This window comes from Trachemys scripta, chromosome 3, assembly GCF_013100865.1.
Source record: "Trachemys scripta elegans isolate TJP31775 chromosome 3, CAS_Tse_1.0, whole genome shotgun sequence".
Taxonomy (NCBI): Eukaryota; Metazoa; Chordata; order Testudines; family Emydidae; genus Trachemys; species Trachemys scripta.
The window spans coordinates 77,011,967-77,030,230 of record NC_048300.1 but is presented as its reverse complement, the minus strand read 5'-3'; the positions used below and the strand labels follow the sequence as shown (position 1 = coordinate 77,030,230).

Sequence of the window (18,264 nt, the reverse complement as noted above, 5' to 3'; positions counted from 1 at the left end):
GGTTAGAACAGTCGCCATAAAAAGTAGCCTTTAGCTCGATCATGCCCTAATTGTGTTTGGACTATATTAACTGAACTATAAAAATAATCCTCAGTCTTAAAGAGTTGTTGTTAGTGCCCACTAGAAATTTGAGATGTTAGGCTGTAGAGTTTTGTAATAATGGGATTTTATATTATTTATAGTGAAATTCCTATAAAAATATTAATTTTGAGTTAAAATTGCTCAAGTATTTCTTCCCACTGTGAATAGTGAAAAGTAACGAAAGCCTAACTTAAAGCACTGGTTAAGCATGTAATGGTTACTGAGTTTGTCTGCAGTCACTGCACTTGAGTGTCCAGTTCAGCAGCTTTCAACCCGACATTATGATCCCAATTTACCAGCAGTTTTTGCAGGGTCATGAGCCAACTAATTCTGATCTTCTACTGAAGATTTGCTCAGCAAAATGCAACCAGTCATCCTCAGAATCCAGGGGTACGTCTATACTTACCTGCTGGTTCGGCGGCAAGCAATCGATCTTCTGGGATCGATTTATCGCGTCTCGTCTAGACGCGATAAATTGATCCCGGAAGTGCTTGCCGTCGACGCGGTAATCCTGCCCGCGAGAGGAGTAAGCAGAGTCGACGGGGGAGCCTGCCTGCTGCGCGTGGACCCGCGGTAAGTACCTTTAAGTTCGAACTAAGATACTTCGACTTCAGTTACGTTATTCACATAGCTGAAGTTGCGTATCTTAGTTTGAACTGGGGGCTTACTGTGGACCAACCCCAGGAGAGGTATCTTAAATGACTAAGCAATTAGCACTGCAGTGCCTCCTTTAAAGAGCCATGAAAAACTATGCAAAAAGGAACGGAATTTGAAAAGGTCCATTGAAAGTGAATATTGAGTCCCTGGAGGGGGCCGGGGGGGGGGGGGGAAGAGAAAGAAAAAGAAAAGAAAAAAAGAGGCTGTTAAATTCATATGTAACCCATTGCTTTCTATACTATTTTTACCATCTAAAGGAAATCTATATTCTAATAATTTGGCATTCTGCATCACCAAAACCCATCCCTATAGGAATAAATATTCTCTACATCTCTCCCCCACTTCCAAAATGGACCTTATTTCATCCTCTCGTTTCTTCACATGCAAATGAAAAATGGCTATAGTTGCCAAAGAAACAATGTTAACAAGATGCATTCAGAATTATTATGGATTAGAATATAATATCCAGTATATTCATAAGTAGCAGAAGCTGGGGAATTCACATAACTTTCTTTGTCCATTCATTGAAAAGGTCGGTTCATTTGCTAGTCTGTTAATTTAATATGTTACTTTATTAGCATTAATATACAGTAATCTGTAAATCTCTTTCTGGTATTACCAAGCGCTTCCAATCATGGTTTGAGAAACTCCAAGAACCGTTCATCTGATTACATATTAGTTATTTCCCAAACAGCACAAGAGGTAGAGGAGCCTTGATTAGAGTATTAAGGGACACGAGTTAAATCAGTGGTTCTCAACCAGGGGTACATGTACCCCTGGGGGTACACAGAGGGTACATCAGCTCATCTAGATATTTGCCTAGTTTTACAACAGGCTATATAAAAAGCACTAGCAAAGTTAGTACAAACTAAAATTCCATACAAACAATGACTTGTTTAGACTGCTCTATTTACTATACACTGAAATGTAAGTACAAGATTTATATTCCAATTGATTTATTTTATAATTACATGGTAAAAGTGAGAAAGTAAGCAATTTTTCAGTAATAGTGTGCTGTGACACTTCAGTATTTGTATGTTTGATTTTGTAAGCAAGTTGTTTTTAAGTGAGGTGAAACTTGGGGATACACAAGACAAATCAGACTCCTGAAAGGTGTACAGTAGTCTGGAGAGGTTGAGAGCAACTGCCTTAGGTTACAAAACCTACTTAAAGCCTTCTTTTCAGTCAGAGTTATCTGAAATGTTATTTCTTTGCGGATAAAATATATGTTTGGCCTTCACCCTAAGGAAAGATTTTCCAAATAGTTTTAGGAAAGCCTATTTAGCTGGTTTTTGAATTATTAGTGAGAGAAGAGATAACTATTCACCTGAAATGCTGCTTCTCTAAAGGTATGTTTGCTTGGATTCCTACTCTTGCATATTGACTCCTGGCCTTCATAACATTAGGAACAACCTTAGCTTTCAAAAATTTCAGGCCCTTTGAGGCACTGGCAAAGAGAAATTACTTATCTGCACAGTAACTTGAGTTTGAGATGTGTTGTACACACACCATGCTCTCGCGTAGACTGGAATCTTTTGGCCAGCAGTGTCCGTTAGGGCCAAGCATGCACCAAGTGTCTTTGTGCTTTGCACTGAAGGCATAAAGGGAGGTCTGACCCAACCACCCCTCAGTTCCTTCTCCACCGCAAAATCCAGATGCTATAGAATTCCATAACAGAAGGGATCGAGGGTGGGTCTTGGAATATATATTTATATGGAGAACAAATCTCTAAAAACTCCAGTTACAAATGTTTACAAACGTTTAGGCTGGAAATTAGAAGGTTTCTAATTATCAGACAGGAGTGATGTTCTAGAACAGCCTTCCAATATGAGTAGTGGGGGAAAACCAACCTAACTAGTTTTAAGATGTAGCTTGATAAATTTAGTGACTAGGTTGCCTGCAATAGCAGGAGGCTGGACTTTCTGATCCAGGAGGTCCCTTCCAGATCAGGAGTAATCAATTATTTTTTGTCAAGGTCCAAATTTCTTGGTCAAGGTCCAGTCTCCAGAGAAAAATAATATAAAAAAACAACAATAATGATGATAATAATAATAAGTAAATAAAAAGACTTCACAGTCTGTTCAAAAGCTTTTGGCAGTCCAGATTTGGCCCACAGTCTGCCTACTGACTACCCCTGCTTCCAGTCCTGCGTTCCTACACAGGTAAGCAATTGCTTTTTCTTCAAGTGCTATATATAGTCCACTCTTAGTGACTCAGAAGCCATGACCCATTCTAACAAGGTATGTACTTCATTCAACCCTGCATGCAACATAGGTGTAGTCTGGCATGCAACATAACAGAAATGGAATAAACTATCTGGTCCAGTATACTGTGACAAGTCCTAGCTGTTCTTTGAGGAACTGTCTGAAGTTGAGTGATGAGCATGGACATGGTCTCCAATTTTCCCTGAGGCAGGCAACTTCTGGCTGTCTTAGGATATGTCTATACTGCAATTAAACACCTGTGGCTGACCCATGCCAGCTGACTCAGGCTAAGGACCTGTTTAACTGTGGTGCAGACTTTCAATCTAGGACCCTCCCACCAAACATTCATGCTGAGCATTCTGAGGTCTGGAATAGGTCCCCAACCACCATTCTTCTTAGATATGAAGTAGTATTCGGAACAGAAATCTTTTCTTCTGTGTTGTGGAGGAACCTCTTTAGCTCAGAGAGGAGGGCGCTCAGCCAAGAAGTGACTAGTCTCATGTGAGAGGGATACCTGACTAAGGACAGGGAAGCTGGGTTGGGGATAGGTGTAGTGCAGAACTGAACTGTATAATTAGACGTAATGATCTCTCAGACCCACATCTGTTATAATTAAGGCTAAGATTTTGTCACTATTATTTTTAGTAAAAGTCACTGACGGGTCAGGAGCAACAAACAAAAATTCATGGAGCCCGGGACTTTTACTAAAAAGTATGGTACAAGCTGCGGAGCAGGAGTGCATGGCCCCAGCAGCGGCCCCTGCCGTGGGGCTATGTGGGGAGCGTTGCCTCAGCTTCAGCCCCGACAGCTGAAGAAGTCAGAGAGGTCCAGTAAAATTACGGAATCAGTGACTGCCGTGACTAAATCGTAGCCTTAGTTATAATGTTCCATAACCCCCAAAATAGGAAGAACTGGTTTCCAAAATATTTTAGAGAAGGAGGAAGAGGAGTTAGAGTCAGGGTCAGTTTGTAGCTCTCACTCAACAAATCAGAAGGATTGTTTACTGGAAAATTTTGACTGTGAGGTGATAGTTGCTGTTGATCTTTTTTCCTGCCCCTCTCAATCTGTGCCACTTCTTAAGAAGCTCTGAGGGTTTCTGGTAGCAGAAGGAGCTTGGGGGGTTGTTCTCAGCCTTGAGTAAGTCTGGGACTTATCATGCTTCCTTTTCACTTCAGATGTGTATGGCACTCAAAGGTAGTGCAGAAATCCTTAAAGAGTGCGGAGGGCATCATCTGTCTTTCTACTGAATAAACTGGGGCCCTCGAGCAGAAGATCCTCTACTGTGGATTGGACCTCGCTAAGTGACGCTGCATCACCACTGATCCTGCCATGGAGCATGAAGCAGTATCTGCAGCAGCCAGAGATGCTCATAGACACTCACTATTAACTGACCATCAGTAATTACAGAAACTGTTCTCTATGATCTTGTGGCAATTTCTTAATAAAGTCTGCAAATTCAATGTAGTTGAGAAAAAAAAAAACATACTATACTACGAGTGCTCGATAATTACAGATTCTCAACTGCAAACTTGGAGTTAAATAATTTTTTGAGCAAATAGGTCCAAACATTTTGGATCCCTTTGAGTCAGGGCTATTTTAGAGTGATGTTGTCTGCTCTTTTTGTTTGCAGCTGCTACTACAAGAAAGCCTTACTACAAGAGAAGAATACAGATATACAGCTCCCCCAGAAGATACAAAATACCTTTTGTCAGCTTTCTTGGCTATTGGGGCTATAGTAGCTGGCATCTGCCAGACAGTTTTTTTAGGTTCTAAAGGGGCCTCATTTATTGGGAGAGTAACCCATCCTGGCACAGACTGATGTCCTCCTCCTCGTGACGTTGTTCCTCCTCAGAGGGTTCTTCGGGATGTTCCTTCTCAAGAGGGGTTTCTTAAGGCTGAGCCGTTTTCTGCCTCCAAATAAACACACTCTCTCTGGAATGGTGTATGTGAAGTGTGTTTCCAATAAGGAACCCCAGAGCTCCAGTATGGCTATGAAAGGGCATTATAAAAGAATGAGAGAGGGCCTTAGTGGGATGGATACCAAGGTACATGGAGGAAGTAGACTCTTACAATGTCTAGAATAGGACACCACTCTGGAATCACTCTCCAAGTCAAAATCTGGAGAGGGGTCTTTAGGAGAATAGGTGGACAACTCGCCTTCACTGTTGGGATTCTGAAGTAAGATATTTTCATCACCAAAGGAGAAGCTGCAGAAGAAGCAGTGGTTGGTCATAACCCTCACAGTCCTTCAAAACCAGGAACCTCATTGGTACTTATGCTGAGGGGGACTAATGTAAAACAGGTATTTTTAAAAGGGTAATGCCGAGACACTGGCAGTTGGTCTCAAAAGGAGGCAGGCCCATTTGGGTCTCCAAGTGAAAGGGTCAAGAATCTTTTCAGACCTAGAGGAATTCTGGCCTGACTCAAGCCAGGAGCAAAGACCTAGTCACTATGCCATCTTTAAGAGAGGAAAAATAAGTTTGCATCTAAAAGAAGTGTATAACTTGTTTCTCCACCAATAATTCAAACATGAACTAGATGCCAGAAGGGGGCTGCACATCACAACCTTTGTGGGAAGGAGCAGCCAGAGAACAGAAGAAAGTAGGTCGTACTTTGAATGTTGAACAAAGCATGGATTGAGAACAAGGGACAAGAAAAAGAAGAGGGCAAGGAGAGGCTGAGAAAGGAAACAATGGGACTGAGATGTAGTGTTTCTGTTCATTCTTAAAAAAAATCTTTAACATTACATTAAGGTTACAAAAGTTAAAAACAATGAAGTAAGGCTATGCAAAAGTATATATTCTTATAACTAACCGACATTGCCTTTATTGTATATTAAATACACATTATCAATTTAACTACATACAAAAATATTACACAGGTGTACAATGTGGTTATGTCAGTACTCAGGTTACACAGTAAAATGCAGTTTTTTAATTGCTAAACCATTGTTCACAAAAATGAGGGAAAGCAAATGGCCAAACATTCTTTTTCTAAAGAACTGGGCAGTGAGTACACATGTAACAGAGAGGGCCATTTGAGGACCCTATATTTAAAAATAAAAAGGCTCTTTACCTATATAATCACCTTTCGTAAAAGCAAGGATCAGGGTGAATAAAGGATGAGTGAAGGATGGAATAAAACATTCACTTCAATGCTGAATTAGCACTTTTTTGTGCTTAACATATAAACCAGCCTCATCACCCACTGTAATTCAACCACTGAAGGTGGAAGTAGACACTATGAGAACCTATAAGTTTAGGCCACATCTATGCTATGGGGACTACACTAGCACAGCTATGGTGCTGTAGCTATGCTAGCATAACCCTGTAGAGCAGACACAGCCTATAGTAATGGAAGGGGTTTTTCATTCTCTGTTAGACCACCACCTTCCCAAGCAATGGTAGCTAGGCTGACAGAAGCATTCTCCCATCAACCTAGCTACACCTACAGCAGGAGTTTAGGTTGGCATAGCTACATCACTCAGGGAAGTGGATTTTTCTCACCCCTGAGCACCAGAACTATGTCAACCTAAATTTTACGTGTAAACCAAGATTTAACCATCTGTGATAGGATGAAATAACTGTGGTGGTTGTGTTCAACCCCTTGCCCTACCAAAAGGCAGGAGAGTAAAGATCCAGCTAGTCCAGCCACATCACATACTGGAATATGCTTTCAATGAACCACCACACAGGGAAAAAGGTTTCTCCATAGCTTTGGATAAGTAAAATTTTACCAGAAAGGACTACTAGCAATCTGACAGCAGGAGATTAAATTATGATTGAGTAGACAATATAAAAGCTGAATAAAGTAGGGAGAGACTTTGGGGGCATATGTACTATAAGAGTTAGGACATAGATGCTGGAGCTCTCATAAGATTAGATTGGATTTACTAACTTTCTAGAAATAATTTTGACTTCTTAGAAACTAACTTTCCAACAGTAATATTATTATGTAATCATACTAATGTAACCAAGTTCTACAGACTAGGAACAGAAAAGACCTTTTATGCAAAGCCTGCTCTGTGTAATGGTTGGGAAAGACCAGAATCATAGCCAGAAATTATACTGCCAAAAAAAGAAAATCCCCAACATGCCAGGAATACCTATACCAGGAAAAACAGTGCGGAGAGTACTATGACACATTATCAGAATCTCATATGGTGTAATTTAGAGGGAAAACATATGAGAAGGAGTCCAAAACAGCATTTTGTCCAGAATGCAACTTGGCTACAGACTCGGAATTAAATCCAGTGATGCATGCTCTATCACTGGATTTAATTCCCCATAATACTTAATTTAGCAAGATAATGGTTATTTTAGAAATCAGTACATTGTTATACTTAAGGGTTCAAAACCAATAGTCCAGAATCTCCAGTCCACAAAGTTCACTTTCCACTATTTTTGTGGTGAAAAGTGAATTTATACGGTGCAAAGCACCCAGGAGATTGTCTCTAGAGAATTCCCCCTGTGTAAGGGGAATCTCCACCCCCAGCTCAGAAGCCTTCTCTGCCAACTCTACTGCACCATGTGTTGGAGCTTTACTCTAGTGTAAAGAGAAGAAGGAGACACTTGGGCAGGTAAGGGGCATGCCAGAGTGCGGCTCTAATACACCCAATTCTCCACTGGACTAAGGACCCTGAGAGACCTTACATCAACGGTGTAAATTATACTTGCTCACCTTGCAGTTTTAACTTAAGCCAGGACAAAATAGCTGAGAGACCACCTTTTTGTTCCATGTTTGTATAGGGCCTAGCACAATGTGGTCCTGCTCTCTGAATAGAGCCCCTAGGGGCAGCAGAAATACCTGACTTCCTCCCAGTCTCCCCTCCCCATTGCTTCTAAGCAGAACCCAAGTGCAGTGGAGATCAAGCACAATTTGTTTTGTTTTAAATGTGCTACCCACTTTTTAGTCACTGCTCTAGGAATACATTCTTTCTGATTTTAAAAAGGGCATGCTTTGAAAAGAATGGTCACATTTGTACCTTATCTTTGCAAAAGAGTACACAGTGAAGTTCTGACTACCTGAAGGTCATCTGAGACACCTGAAACTTTCACACAGTGATGTTAAATGTGATCAGGAATGCAAATACAGCAGATTTTAATGTCACTGTGGTTTGAGGAAATTGATTTTAAATTGATCTACTTAAACCAGCGCAAGCCCCTAATGTAAATAAACTCTTGTTTACGTTTAAGTCATTTTAGTTTGCATTGCTAACAATCTATTTAAACTGACTGAATTAAACCTAGCCTATTAACTAGCATAAGAAATATTTTTGTAGTGATGTCCACAAAGCCACACTCCCTGCAATGTAAAAAGAGTACAACAGATGAGTATTGCATTTAATTGTAACATATTATCACCTTTATTCAATAAACCTTAAAAAATACAACTTACTACACCTCTTGCTTTTGTTCTATAGTCTTTTCCCTTCCTGGACTGCACTTCACTTTTTTTATTTTCCCTGTAATAGATCATAACTCTCTCTCTTCCTGGGTCATCAATGTCGGTCTCTTTCTCGGTCCCTCCACTTGCTTATGCATCTTTCCCTATGTTGTGTTCTCTACCACCTCTATATTTCCTTTCTTCTTCCTCTCTCCCAAAATATCAGTCTACTCTCCCAAAGAGAGACGATTCCTCAGGCTAGTAGATGTTGGATAAATATTTCAAGGCCCAGCTACTACTCCTTTTCATACACTTAGGGCTTGTCTACACTGGCTGTTTACAGTGCTGCAACTTTCTTGCTCAGGGGTGTGAAAAAGCAACAAGTTTCAGCGCTGTAAAGCGCCAGCGTAGACAGTGCACCAGCGCTGGTGGCCGCGCTCCCAGCGCTGATAGCTACGCCCCTCGTGGAGGTGGGTTTTTTAGAGCGCTGTGCCACGACCACACAAGGCACATTTAAGTGCTGCCAGGGCAGCACTTTAGCGTTGCCAGCGTAGACTAGCCCTTACTAAATAGCCTTCTAATGGTAATGACCCCCTCTCCAACCACTATATAAGCCTTGATTAAATCTGAACGGACGATCTTGTGAATGATCATGTCTCAACTGCTTACTGAGGAAAAACTTTCAGTACTGAAATCAATTACTTAAGGTTTTGGATGTTTTTCAATAGTATTAGCCATTAAAATGGCATTTTGTCCTTTTATCAGCAATCCACTCACTTCTGTAAAGACACCCAGCTATCACCTAAAGCAGAGAGAGTTTTTGCTTTTGCATCTCTAGAAAAAAGAAGGTAGAAGATTGAAAAAGGTGTAAAATATTACAGTTGTTTTCAACCAATGAAACATTTATGAAACAACATAATTCCTACCCTTTTATTACAGCAGGCTATGGACTGGAGTCATTTATGATTCATTCCTTCTCCTAACAGAACAAGTTTGTTTACAGGGCTTGGACCAGTGCTGGTAAAAGGTCAAATATTCAATAAAAATGCTGTGGTGACTTCTGTGCCAATACTCACCCTCGCCACACCCTCAACAACAACAAAAAAATCTATTTTCTAGACACAAGTACAAAAGGCCAGACAAGAGATTTTACTGAATCAGGTTGTAAGGACTGTTTTGATTAGGTGTATAAACATCAAGGTTAGAGTCAGAAAAATGTAAAGAAATCTGCTGAGAGATAAGTGTGTGCATTAAAAGTACATGCATGCTTTTTTACCAATACAAAAAAATACCTTCACTATTGAAGAAACAATTCTGAAGGCCAACTTTTAATTTTGTATTTCAAATTTTTTTACAAAAATCCTATTTAGGGACATCACTTAGTAGGACTACTTAGGCCTGGTCTACACGGGGGGAGAGGGAGAGGGGGAAATCGATCTAAGATACGCAACGTCAGCTACGAGAACAGCGTAGCTGAAGTCGATGTATCTTAGATCAAATTAAAATTACTTACTTCGCGTCCTCGTGGCGATGGATCGACAGCCGCGGCTCCCCCTTCGACTTTGCTTCCGCCTCTCGCACTGCTGGAGTTCAGCAGTCGACGGGAGAGCGATCGGGGATTGATTTATCGCGTCTACACTACATGCGATAAATCGATCCCCGATAGATCGAGCGCTACCCGCCGATCCAGCAGGTAGTGTAGACATACCCTTAGAGTGCTTGTGCTATGGGAGTATACTGCACCAGACCTTGCTGGTAAAGCTAAGCATTCTTGTCCTGCCAGAGCAAAGGCCAACTCTAAAATGATCCCTGTAGCCCATAGTATTTTATGCTGATTTACCTACTATCCTGTTAAAGTACTTTGTTGTCATGAATATCAAACATTATAAGGCTTCTTTTACATTCTCCATACATCCATACTAAGCAATCCAAAACATTACAGACACAAATATAAAAAACAATGTTTGGAAGGCAAGATTGCAACTGTCCCTATAACAAGCCAAATGTACTTAATACAGTAAAAATATGTAAGCTATAGCACAGCAAAGTGCATTATACCAGATACCTATGTATGTTGGGGCTTACACAAAGCTGGATCAGTAGTTATAGACGGGAATCTAATATAATCACACTTCTTCTAGTGTGCCATTGTTTGTTTTAAAAAAGAAAAGCAGTTTTTGCTACCATAGAAAAGCAAACTTTTGGTGTAAGGACTGTTCAGAACAGGGCTTGAAAATTTACTAGACTACACAGTACCCAGAACTAAGCCTGTTAACCAAAGGTCAAAATGAAAGGTGTCCCACCAGCAAGGCCAAATGGCAGTGACCCAATGTGGTTCCCCACCTCTTATCCCTCTGATCTGCCAGGAATGTGGATGCTCAGACTCTTAACATACTGCAATTCCCTCAACCCTGGGACAAAAAGAAGGGGGAAGGAAGAAAGACATTTTTCATAACAGTTTTTATATAACAGTTGTATAATAAATGTGGAGCTTTCTTTCCCTCCTCCTATCAAGCAGCCAGTGGTTGGAAAGTCTCCACTACTCTACTCCTCCCCCACCCTTTACTTTTTGGGTTCTCCCCTACCATGAATAGTATTTATTATACTGCTGCTGGCGCACAGCCAGTCCCCTGCTGTTCAGGTGTCTCAATCATTCTCACACCTTCACCTCTTTGTCTCTGTCCTATCCACCTTGTGTGTGTTCAATCTCTACTATTTTCCTCCCCAGAACTGTACTACTCAATCAGGTGATCACGATTAGTTTCACTATGCTACTCTTGCCAAACAGAGAAAGCACTCTGAGGCCTGGTCTATACTACCCGCCTGAATCGGCGGGTAGAAATCGACCTCTCGGGGATCGATTTATCGCGTTCCGTCGGGACGCGACAATCGATCCCCGAATCGGCGCTCTAACTCCACCAGCGGAGGTGGTAGTAAGCGCCGCCGACAAAAAGCGGCAGAAGTCGATTTTGCCGCCGTCCTCACAACGGGGTAAGTCGGCTGTAATACGTCGAATTCAGCTACGCTATTCACGTAGCTGAATTTGCGTATCTTAAATCGACTCCCCGCTGTAGTGTAGATGTACCCTCAAGGAGTGGCACAAGGTGCAATTCTGTACAGTTGGTGGAAGCTGAGGTAGGAAGAAATAAATATTCGTTTTCATAGCACTGCTAGTCCCAGTTAGCTGTGGGAGTAAGTGAATAAGCTTGGTTCAGAAATATACACTAGACCAGGGGTAGGCAACCTATGGCACACATGCTGAAAGCGGCACATGAGCTGATTTTCAGTGGCACTCAAACTGCCCGGGTCCTGGACACCAGGGGGCTCTGCATTTTAATTTAATTTTAAATGAAGCTTCTTAAACATTGTAAAAACCTTATTTACTTTACATACAATAGTTTAGTTATATATTATAGACTTATAGAAAGAGACCTTCTAAAAACATTAAAATGTATTATTGGCATGCGAAACCTTAAATCAGAGTGAATAAATGAAGACTCGGCACACCACTTCTGAAAGGCTGCCGACCCCTGCACTAGACCGAATACCTTGGCAATTTTAACCTTCCTTTTCCCTCTTCTTTCCTTTTGTCTATCTCCTAACCCACTCAAGAGAACGATTCTTGTCAGTTCACTGACTTCCACTTTGTCCCTGCTGAAGTTGCTGAGGAAGTAAGTTTACCCCCAGCAGCACAAGCATTAGCCTCAGAAAAGCAACATCTCTCTAAACCTCTCTCTCTCTCGGAGGGATCTTGTCCCTAACACAACCCCAGAGATTTCAGAAGGTACAGACTGCATCCAAGTAGGACTAACCACATTCCATCAATCTTATTCTTACTCCATGTAGAACTAACTGCAGGAAGGAATTCTCTCCTGCCCATTTACATCATTTCACAATTAGCCAGGTGGTTTCTGAGGTGGAGGTGTAACCACCTTTGACGCATCAGGTATCTGCCACTGCCAGAAGCTGGTAGGATACCAGACTAAATGAACTAATAGTTTGATGCTGTATGTCAACTCCAATAGTCCTTCTTCTAAGCCCCAGTCTTGCTATCTATCGTAAACTGCAGGATTGGGGTCTGAATTACAAAAAGGCAGAGGCCATGGAAAATGCAGGATTATGATTCAAATAGTACTACTCCAATTTTAAAATCTAACAATACTACAGATTTTAGGAGGCTGTTTTGTAATATTTTAACTTTGAGGTTTTTTTTGAGTGGAATACTTACTGGAAGGATGAATTGGCTAACAAATGCCACACCATGGAGTTATGCAAGAAACCCACACAATCATAGCATGTCAGCCAGCAGTTTCCAACATAATAGCCTTTCAAATTAAGTGTCAGTACACCAAGGTACACAAACAAAATTCCACACACACTCTCCATCAGCAGGGAAATCTATTTAATTTACTATATCCCAAAGGAGGCCAGGGCTACCCCCCTTCCAGTTTCTCCCTCTCCCCCATAGCTTCCTACTAGCTGATGCTCTGCAGCAACAAGAATCTGTCACAGTGCAACAGACACACATTGCTTCTTAGCAGTTCACACTAGCATTCTTATGTTGCAACAGAAGTAGCAAGTTGTCAGAGATGTCTGAAAATGATGTTTCAACTTTTCTGCAAAAGTTTAAAATGTTTGATTTTTTTCTTATTACTAGTCCTTTATTAAACTTAGAGATGTCCTATACAGTCTCCTGTAAAGGCTGTGATTTTTTTCTTTAAGAACCCAAAGAAAACAGTTGCAAGTCAGGATGACTATGACATGAAACTTTGAATTCCCAGTAAAGAGGGCTAGTGTCTCCAAAAAACCCACTAAGGAAAATATGAATGTACTCATTTTTGGCAAAACTGGCAAAGAAAACATCTCACAAACAATCACACCTTTCCTCTCCTCACCACTTACATTTTACAGTAGGTTATAAATACAGCACTGCCTGATGACTCCACTACAGGTCAACAAGTTACAAACTTTAAAAACACACACGCACACACACACACACCTGGATACTTACCCAATAATTTCCATTTTGTTGTATTCATAAGTGTACCAAATATTGCAATCTGACATATTATAGTCACTCTGTAAGCCATAGTCCCATATCTAGCAGTTTTATGCAAACACCTATTTACAGCACTTTCTGTATTACTACACCAATGCAACTCATGGTAATTTAATAGACTACATACATGCTAAAGCCTCCATTGCCAAGAGCATGTTCATAAGCAAACACCCACTAAGTAATTCTAGAAGTATTCATAACAAGAATTATTATTTCAGAATTTATAAACTCAAGTAATCATGAGAAACTGATCAAACACTATTGTAGCATGAGATCTCCGAAGTGGTCAAATTACTTAAGATCAAAAGGGGAACACTACAGACAGAGATCATCACATTCCAAATTTTCAGGGACCACCAGTTCAAACAGAATTTAAAGGAGGATCATTTTCACCCTTGTGTAGAGTGTGAGAGTTTCCACAGCAGATACTGTATATCTTCAGACCTGTCTATTTCCCCACCTGTACAATATGAGTTTTCTGTCATGTTCAGAACAAAAAACTGCTGTGCACATAAGAGGATAGAGAAGAGGAAAATTAGAACTAACAAGTCCTCTAACAACCTCGACATTACAGACCTGCCTCATCTTTCTCACGAGGAGAGAGACCTCTATTTGAAGCTGTGTTTCTGAAGCGGTGTTTCTTGTACTTTCACAAACAAGGATTGTGCTGTATGAGTTGAGACATTTAATACAGTATTACAGTTTTGCATATGGGATGTAGCATTCATGAAAGCATGCCCACTGACTGTCCTAGAAATGGAAGTCAGAATCAGCACAGCACTGACAGCAGCAATCACTGTTGTATGCAGTGTAGTTTTAGCCATGTGGGTCCCAGGATATTAAGAGACAAGATGGGTGAGATATCTTTTTTTTTTATTTTATTTCGAGCCACACAAAACTCTTCTTCGGGTCTGATTTTTCCCCAGAGCTCTGTGTGGCTCAAATGCTTGTCTCTCTAACCAACAGAAGCTAGTCCAATAAAAGATATTACCTCACTCACCAGCAATACACATTACCCCACCCTGACATTTAGGGACAACCCTCTAGGAATGAGAAGCTGTTCAGTTCCCAGGACTATCCAATCCTTGGCCCCTGCCAAGCCTATGATTACACTTGCAATGAGAATTTTAGAGCGTTCTAAACAGGGTTAGACAACACAGCAGTTAAAACGCTGTTCATGTAATCCTCCTGTTGCTATTTCTAGCAGAGTTTCTTTGGTGCTGCACAGTGACAACATTGACTAAGATGCTCAATATTGGCATCAGTGGAGCTCGCCTGTCAGTGGCGTTTTTTACAAGAGGACACAAACTAAACTATTTTATTTTTCAGTTCTCACTTGAGTTGCCCCTTCGACGTGAGACAGAAGGGCAGCGAGAGATGATGATCTAACTGATTAACCCTGCTTGGCCTTAGAGGAGCTGCTAGAAAGGTGGACAGGATCATAGACTATTAGGGTTGGAAGAGACCTCAGGAGGTCATCTAGTCCAATCCCCTTGCTCAAAGCTGGGCCAACCCCAACTAAATCATCCCAGCCAGGGTTTTGTCAAGCCGGCCCTTAAAAACCTCTAAGGATGGAGATTCCACCACCTCCCTAGATAACCCATTCTAGTGTTTCACCAACCTCCTAGTGAAATAGTGTTTCCTAATATCCAACCTAGACCTCCCCCACTGCAACTTGAGACTATTGCTCCTTGTTCTGTCATCTGCCACCACTGAGAACAGCCTAGCTCCATCCTCTTTTGAACTCCCCTTCAGGTAGTTGAAGGCTGCTATCAAATCCCCCATCACTCGTCTCTTCTGCAGACTAAATAAGCCCAGTTCCCTCAGCCTCTCCTCATAAATCATGTGCTCCAGCCCTCTAATAATTTTTGTTGCCCTCCGCTGGACTCTCTTCAATTTGTCCACATCCCTTCTGTAGTGGGGGGGTTACCAAAACTGGATGCAATACTCCAGATGTGGCCTCACCAGTGCCAAATAGAGGGGAATAATCACTTCCCTTGATCTGCTGGCAATGCTCCTACTAACACAGCCCAATATGCCATTGGCCTTCTTGGCAACAAGGGCATACTGCTGACTCTCATCCAGTTTCTTGTCCACTGTAAACCCCAGGTCCTTTTCTGCAAAACTGCTGCTTAGCCAGTTGGTCCCCAGCCTGTAGCAGTGCATGGGATTCTTCCTTCCTAAGTACAAAACTCTGCACTTATCCTTCTTGAACCTCATCAGATTTCTTTTAGCCCAATCCTCCAATTTGTCTAGGTCACTCTGGACTCTATCCCTACCCTCTAGTGTATTGATCTCTCCCCCGAGCTTAGTGCCAACTGTGAACTTGCGGAGGTTACCATTCATCCCATCATCCAGATCACTAATCAAGATGTTGAACAAAACCATGCGCAGGAGGAGGAAATGGGCAAGGAGAGAAGCCCCAGGTATTGGGGAACTTGGGGTGGAGGCCGAGCCGCAGGTGTGTGCGCGAGATGAATGGGGGGAAGGGAGGGTCACTCACTTTCGTCCTGCCGTTGATTTTGTAGTTGCCCAGCTTGCCATTGCAATGGCGGATGAGATCGTCCATGCTGTTCATGAGGAGCCCGATGGTCTGGCAGCCCGGCTCCTTGCCCTCCACCCAGGTGATCTTGTCCCCGCGGATGTCCTTGGAGGAGTCGCTCTTCTGGCTGACCAGCTGCCCGTCGGTGAAGCGGCCGGTGTGGTGCAGGGCCCGCACCTCCCGGGCGATGCGCCCACCCACCTCCTTGCCCAGGAACTCGTCCACCACGCAGATGCCGTGCTTGTTCATGCAGGGCACGATGTACTCCAGCGCCAGCCGCTGCGGCACCAACGACTTGGTCTGCCCGTTCGGCCGCAGCGCGCCCCCGCCGGCCCCGGCCTGGCCCCCGCCCGGGTACAGGTTGGATTTGTCCCGGTACACGAGCCCCGCCTCGCCGCCCGGAGCTGCCGCCGCCGCAGCCTCCTCTTCGGCGGGGGCCGCCGCCTCAGACAGCGCAGCAGCGGCCGTGGGAACGTGGTTGTTTGTCAGAGGCGCCGCAGCCGCAGCCTCCTCCTCAGCGCCGAGGCCCGCGCCGGGCGGCACCTTCTTAGCTACGGCTCCGGCCTCCCCGCCGCCGCCTCCTGCTCCCGCGGCGGCCCCGGCGTGGTGCTCGGCAGCGCCCCCTGCCGCCGCCGCGCCGCCACCGCTGCGGCAGATGAGCTTGTGCTTCTTCCAGTCCTGGCGCTGGTGCTCCTTGCTGCAGTAGAAAGAGCTGCGGCAGCGGCCGCACCGCAGCAGGTTCTCCATCTTCCCACACAGCTCGCAGTACTGCCGGTCCCGCTCGCTGCCGCCACCCCCGCCGGCCCCGCTGCCCCCACCGCTGTCATTGGCCATGGCGCCGCCGCCCCTAGTGCTCCGGGGGGTCGTGGGGGCCAGCAGCGCTCAGGCGGTCCGCGCTGGGAGGGAGCCTGGGAGGGCGGGCAGCTCTCACTGCATCATGGCCGTCCCTGCTCCGCGGCGGCCTCCGCTCCCCTGCCTGCCTCCCGCGACGGAGCCCGGGCCTCCTCCTGGGTGGGGAGTGGGCACCCGCGGGAGCCGAGGCCGCTCTGATCTCCCCAGGGGCTCAGGCTCGCCACCGCCTCATCGCTGCTCCGGCGAGGGAAGCAGCGGGGAGTGCCGGAGCCGCCGCCGCCTCTCCCCTTTGCGACGGGAACTAGGGTCTCCTCCTCTTCCCGGTGCGGGTCGGCGTCTCCTCCCTTCGCCTCGCCGCTGCCTGAGTCGGGGGGGTTGCGGGGGCGAGGAGGAGGCGCCACTATCTCTGCCCGCTTTGCACGTACGCCACTTCCAGCCAGCCTGCGCGGCCGGGGCGGGGCCGCAGAGCAGGGGGAGTGCGGGCCAGCTCAGCACTGCTGCAGCGTTGGGGGTGGGGCTGTAACACCCCTCCTGAGGGAGGTTTTAGTTCGTCAGCCACCTTAAAGGCCGTGATTTGTTTGTATTAGAGCAGATGGGGTGGATTTTGCCCTCAGTCACTTTAAGCAGCCCTGCCAGGACATGAGTAGACACCCCTTTGCTCTCTCTCCGGAGCCCAGTTGGAGCTGAGGCCAAACCAAAACCTTGGAACCAAGCACCCACATTTTACAAAAATCTGTTCTGACCTCCTCGCCCCGCCCCCCCTCAGTGCTTTGCACTGCTGTGTGCTAAATGAACTACAGTTATTTATCTAATAGCAGCCATGTGCTCAGTGCTGTACAAACATAAGAAGTGGTGTGTCTGGTACATAGTAGGACACTCGATTTATAGTCCCAAATGCTGCCACTGATCTACTTAGTGGCCTTGGACAAGTCACTTAAAGAGAAACAGCTTGAATTCACACTGCTGTCTGATAATTATTTATTTACTATAGTTATAAGACCTAAGGTTACTATAATGGAAATATTAGCAAAATTGTGCATTTGACAACACTTTCTGCATAGTCAATTACACTATGGTTTCTCATGTACACATTTTCCACTCATTTATTTATTTAGGATGGAGGGGGGTGTTTTGCAGAGCAACCGTGGAGAGGAAAACACTTTCCCCCTCCCCCAAGAAAGACAATTTGGTTGTTAAATGACAACAGCTACCAGGGGGATAGAAACTACTTTTTAAAAAAATCAGATTATAGATTAATGGCATCCCTTTAATTTATTGGTGTCTCAGTACCTTCATCCATAAAAGAATGTTAATAATACATATCCACATTAGTAAAGTGCACCAGGCTCCTCCACTGAAAAGCGATACACATAAATAGAGCCCTACCAAATTCACAGTCCATTTTGGTCAATTTCTTGGTCATAAGATTTTTAAAATTGTAAATTTCATTATTTCAGCTATTTAAATCTGAAATTTCATGGTAT

General features: G+C 43.8%; 1 protein-coding gene across 2 annotated transcripts in view; it reads right to left on the bottom strand.

Annotated features, from left to right (window-relative positions):
• The window catches only part of EGLN1 (egl-9 family hypoxia inducible factor 1), a 49,437-nt gene extending 32,186 nt beyond the window's left edge, over positions 1 to 17,251 (bottom strand). The window contains exon 1 of one of the 2 annotated variants that reach the window (XM_034765117.1): positions 15,890 to 17,251. In XM_034765117.1, the coding sequence (XP_034621008.1) occupies positions 15,890 to 16,762 (873 nt within the window). In that variant the 5' untranslated portion in view covers positions 16,763 to 17,251. The remainder of the gene's footprint in view (positions 1 to 15,889) is intronic. The other variant, XM_034765116.1, reaches the window with a different exon arrangement.
• Between the last annotated feature and the right edge of the window lie 1,013 nt (positions 17,252 to 18,264).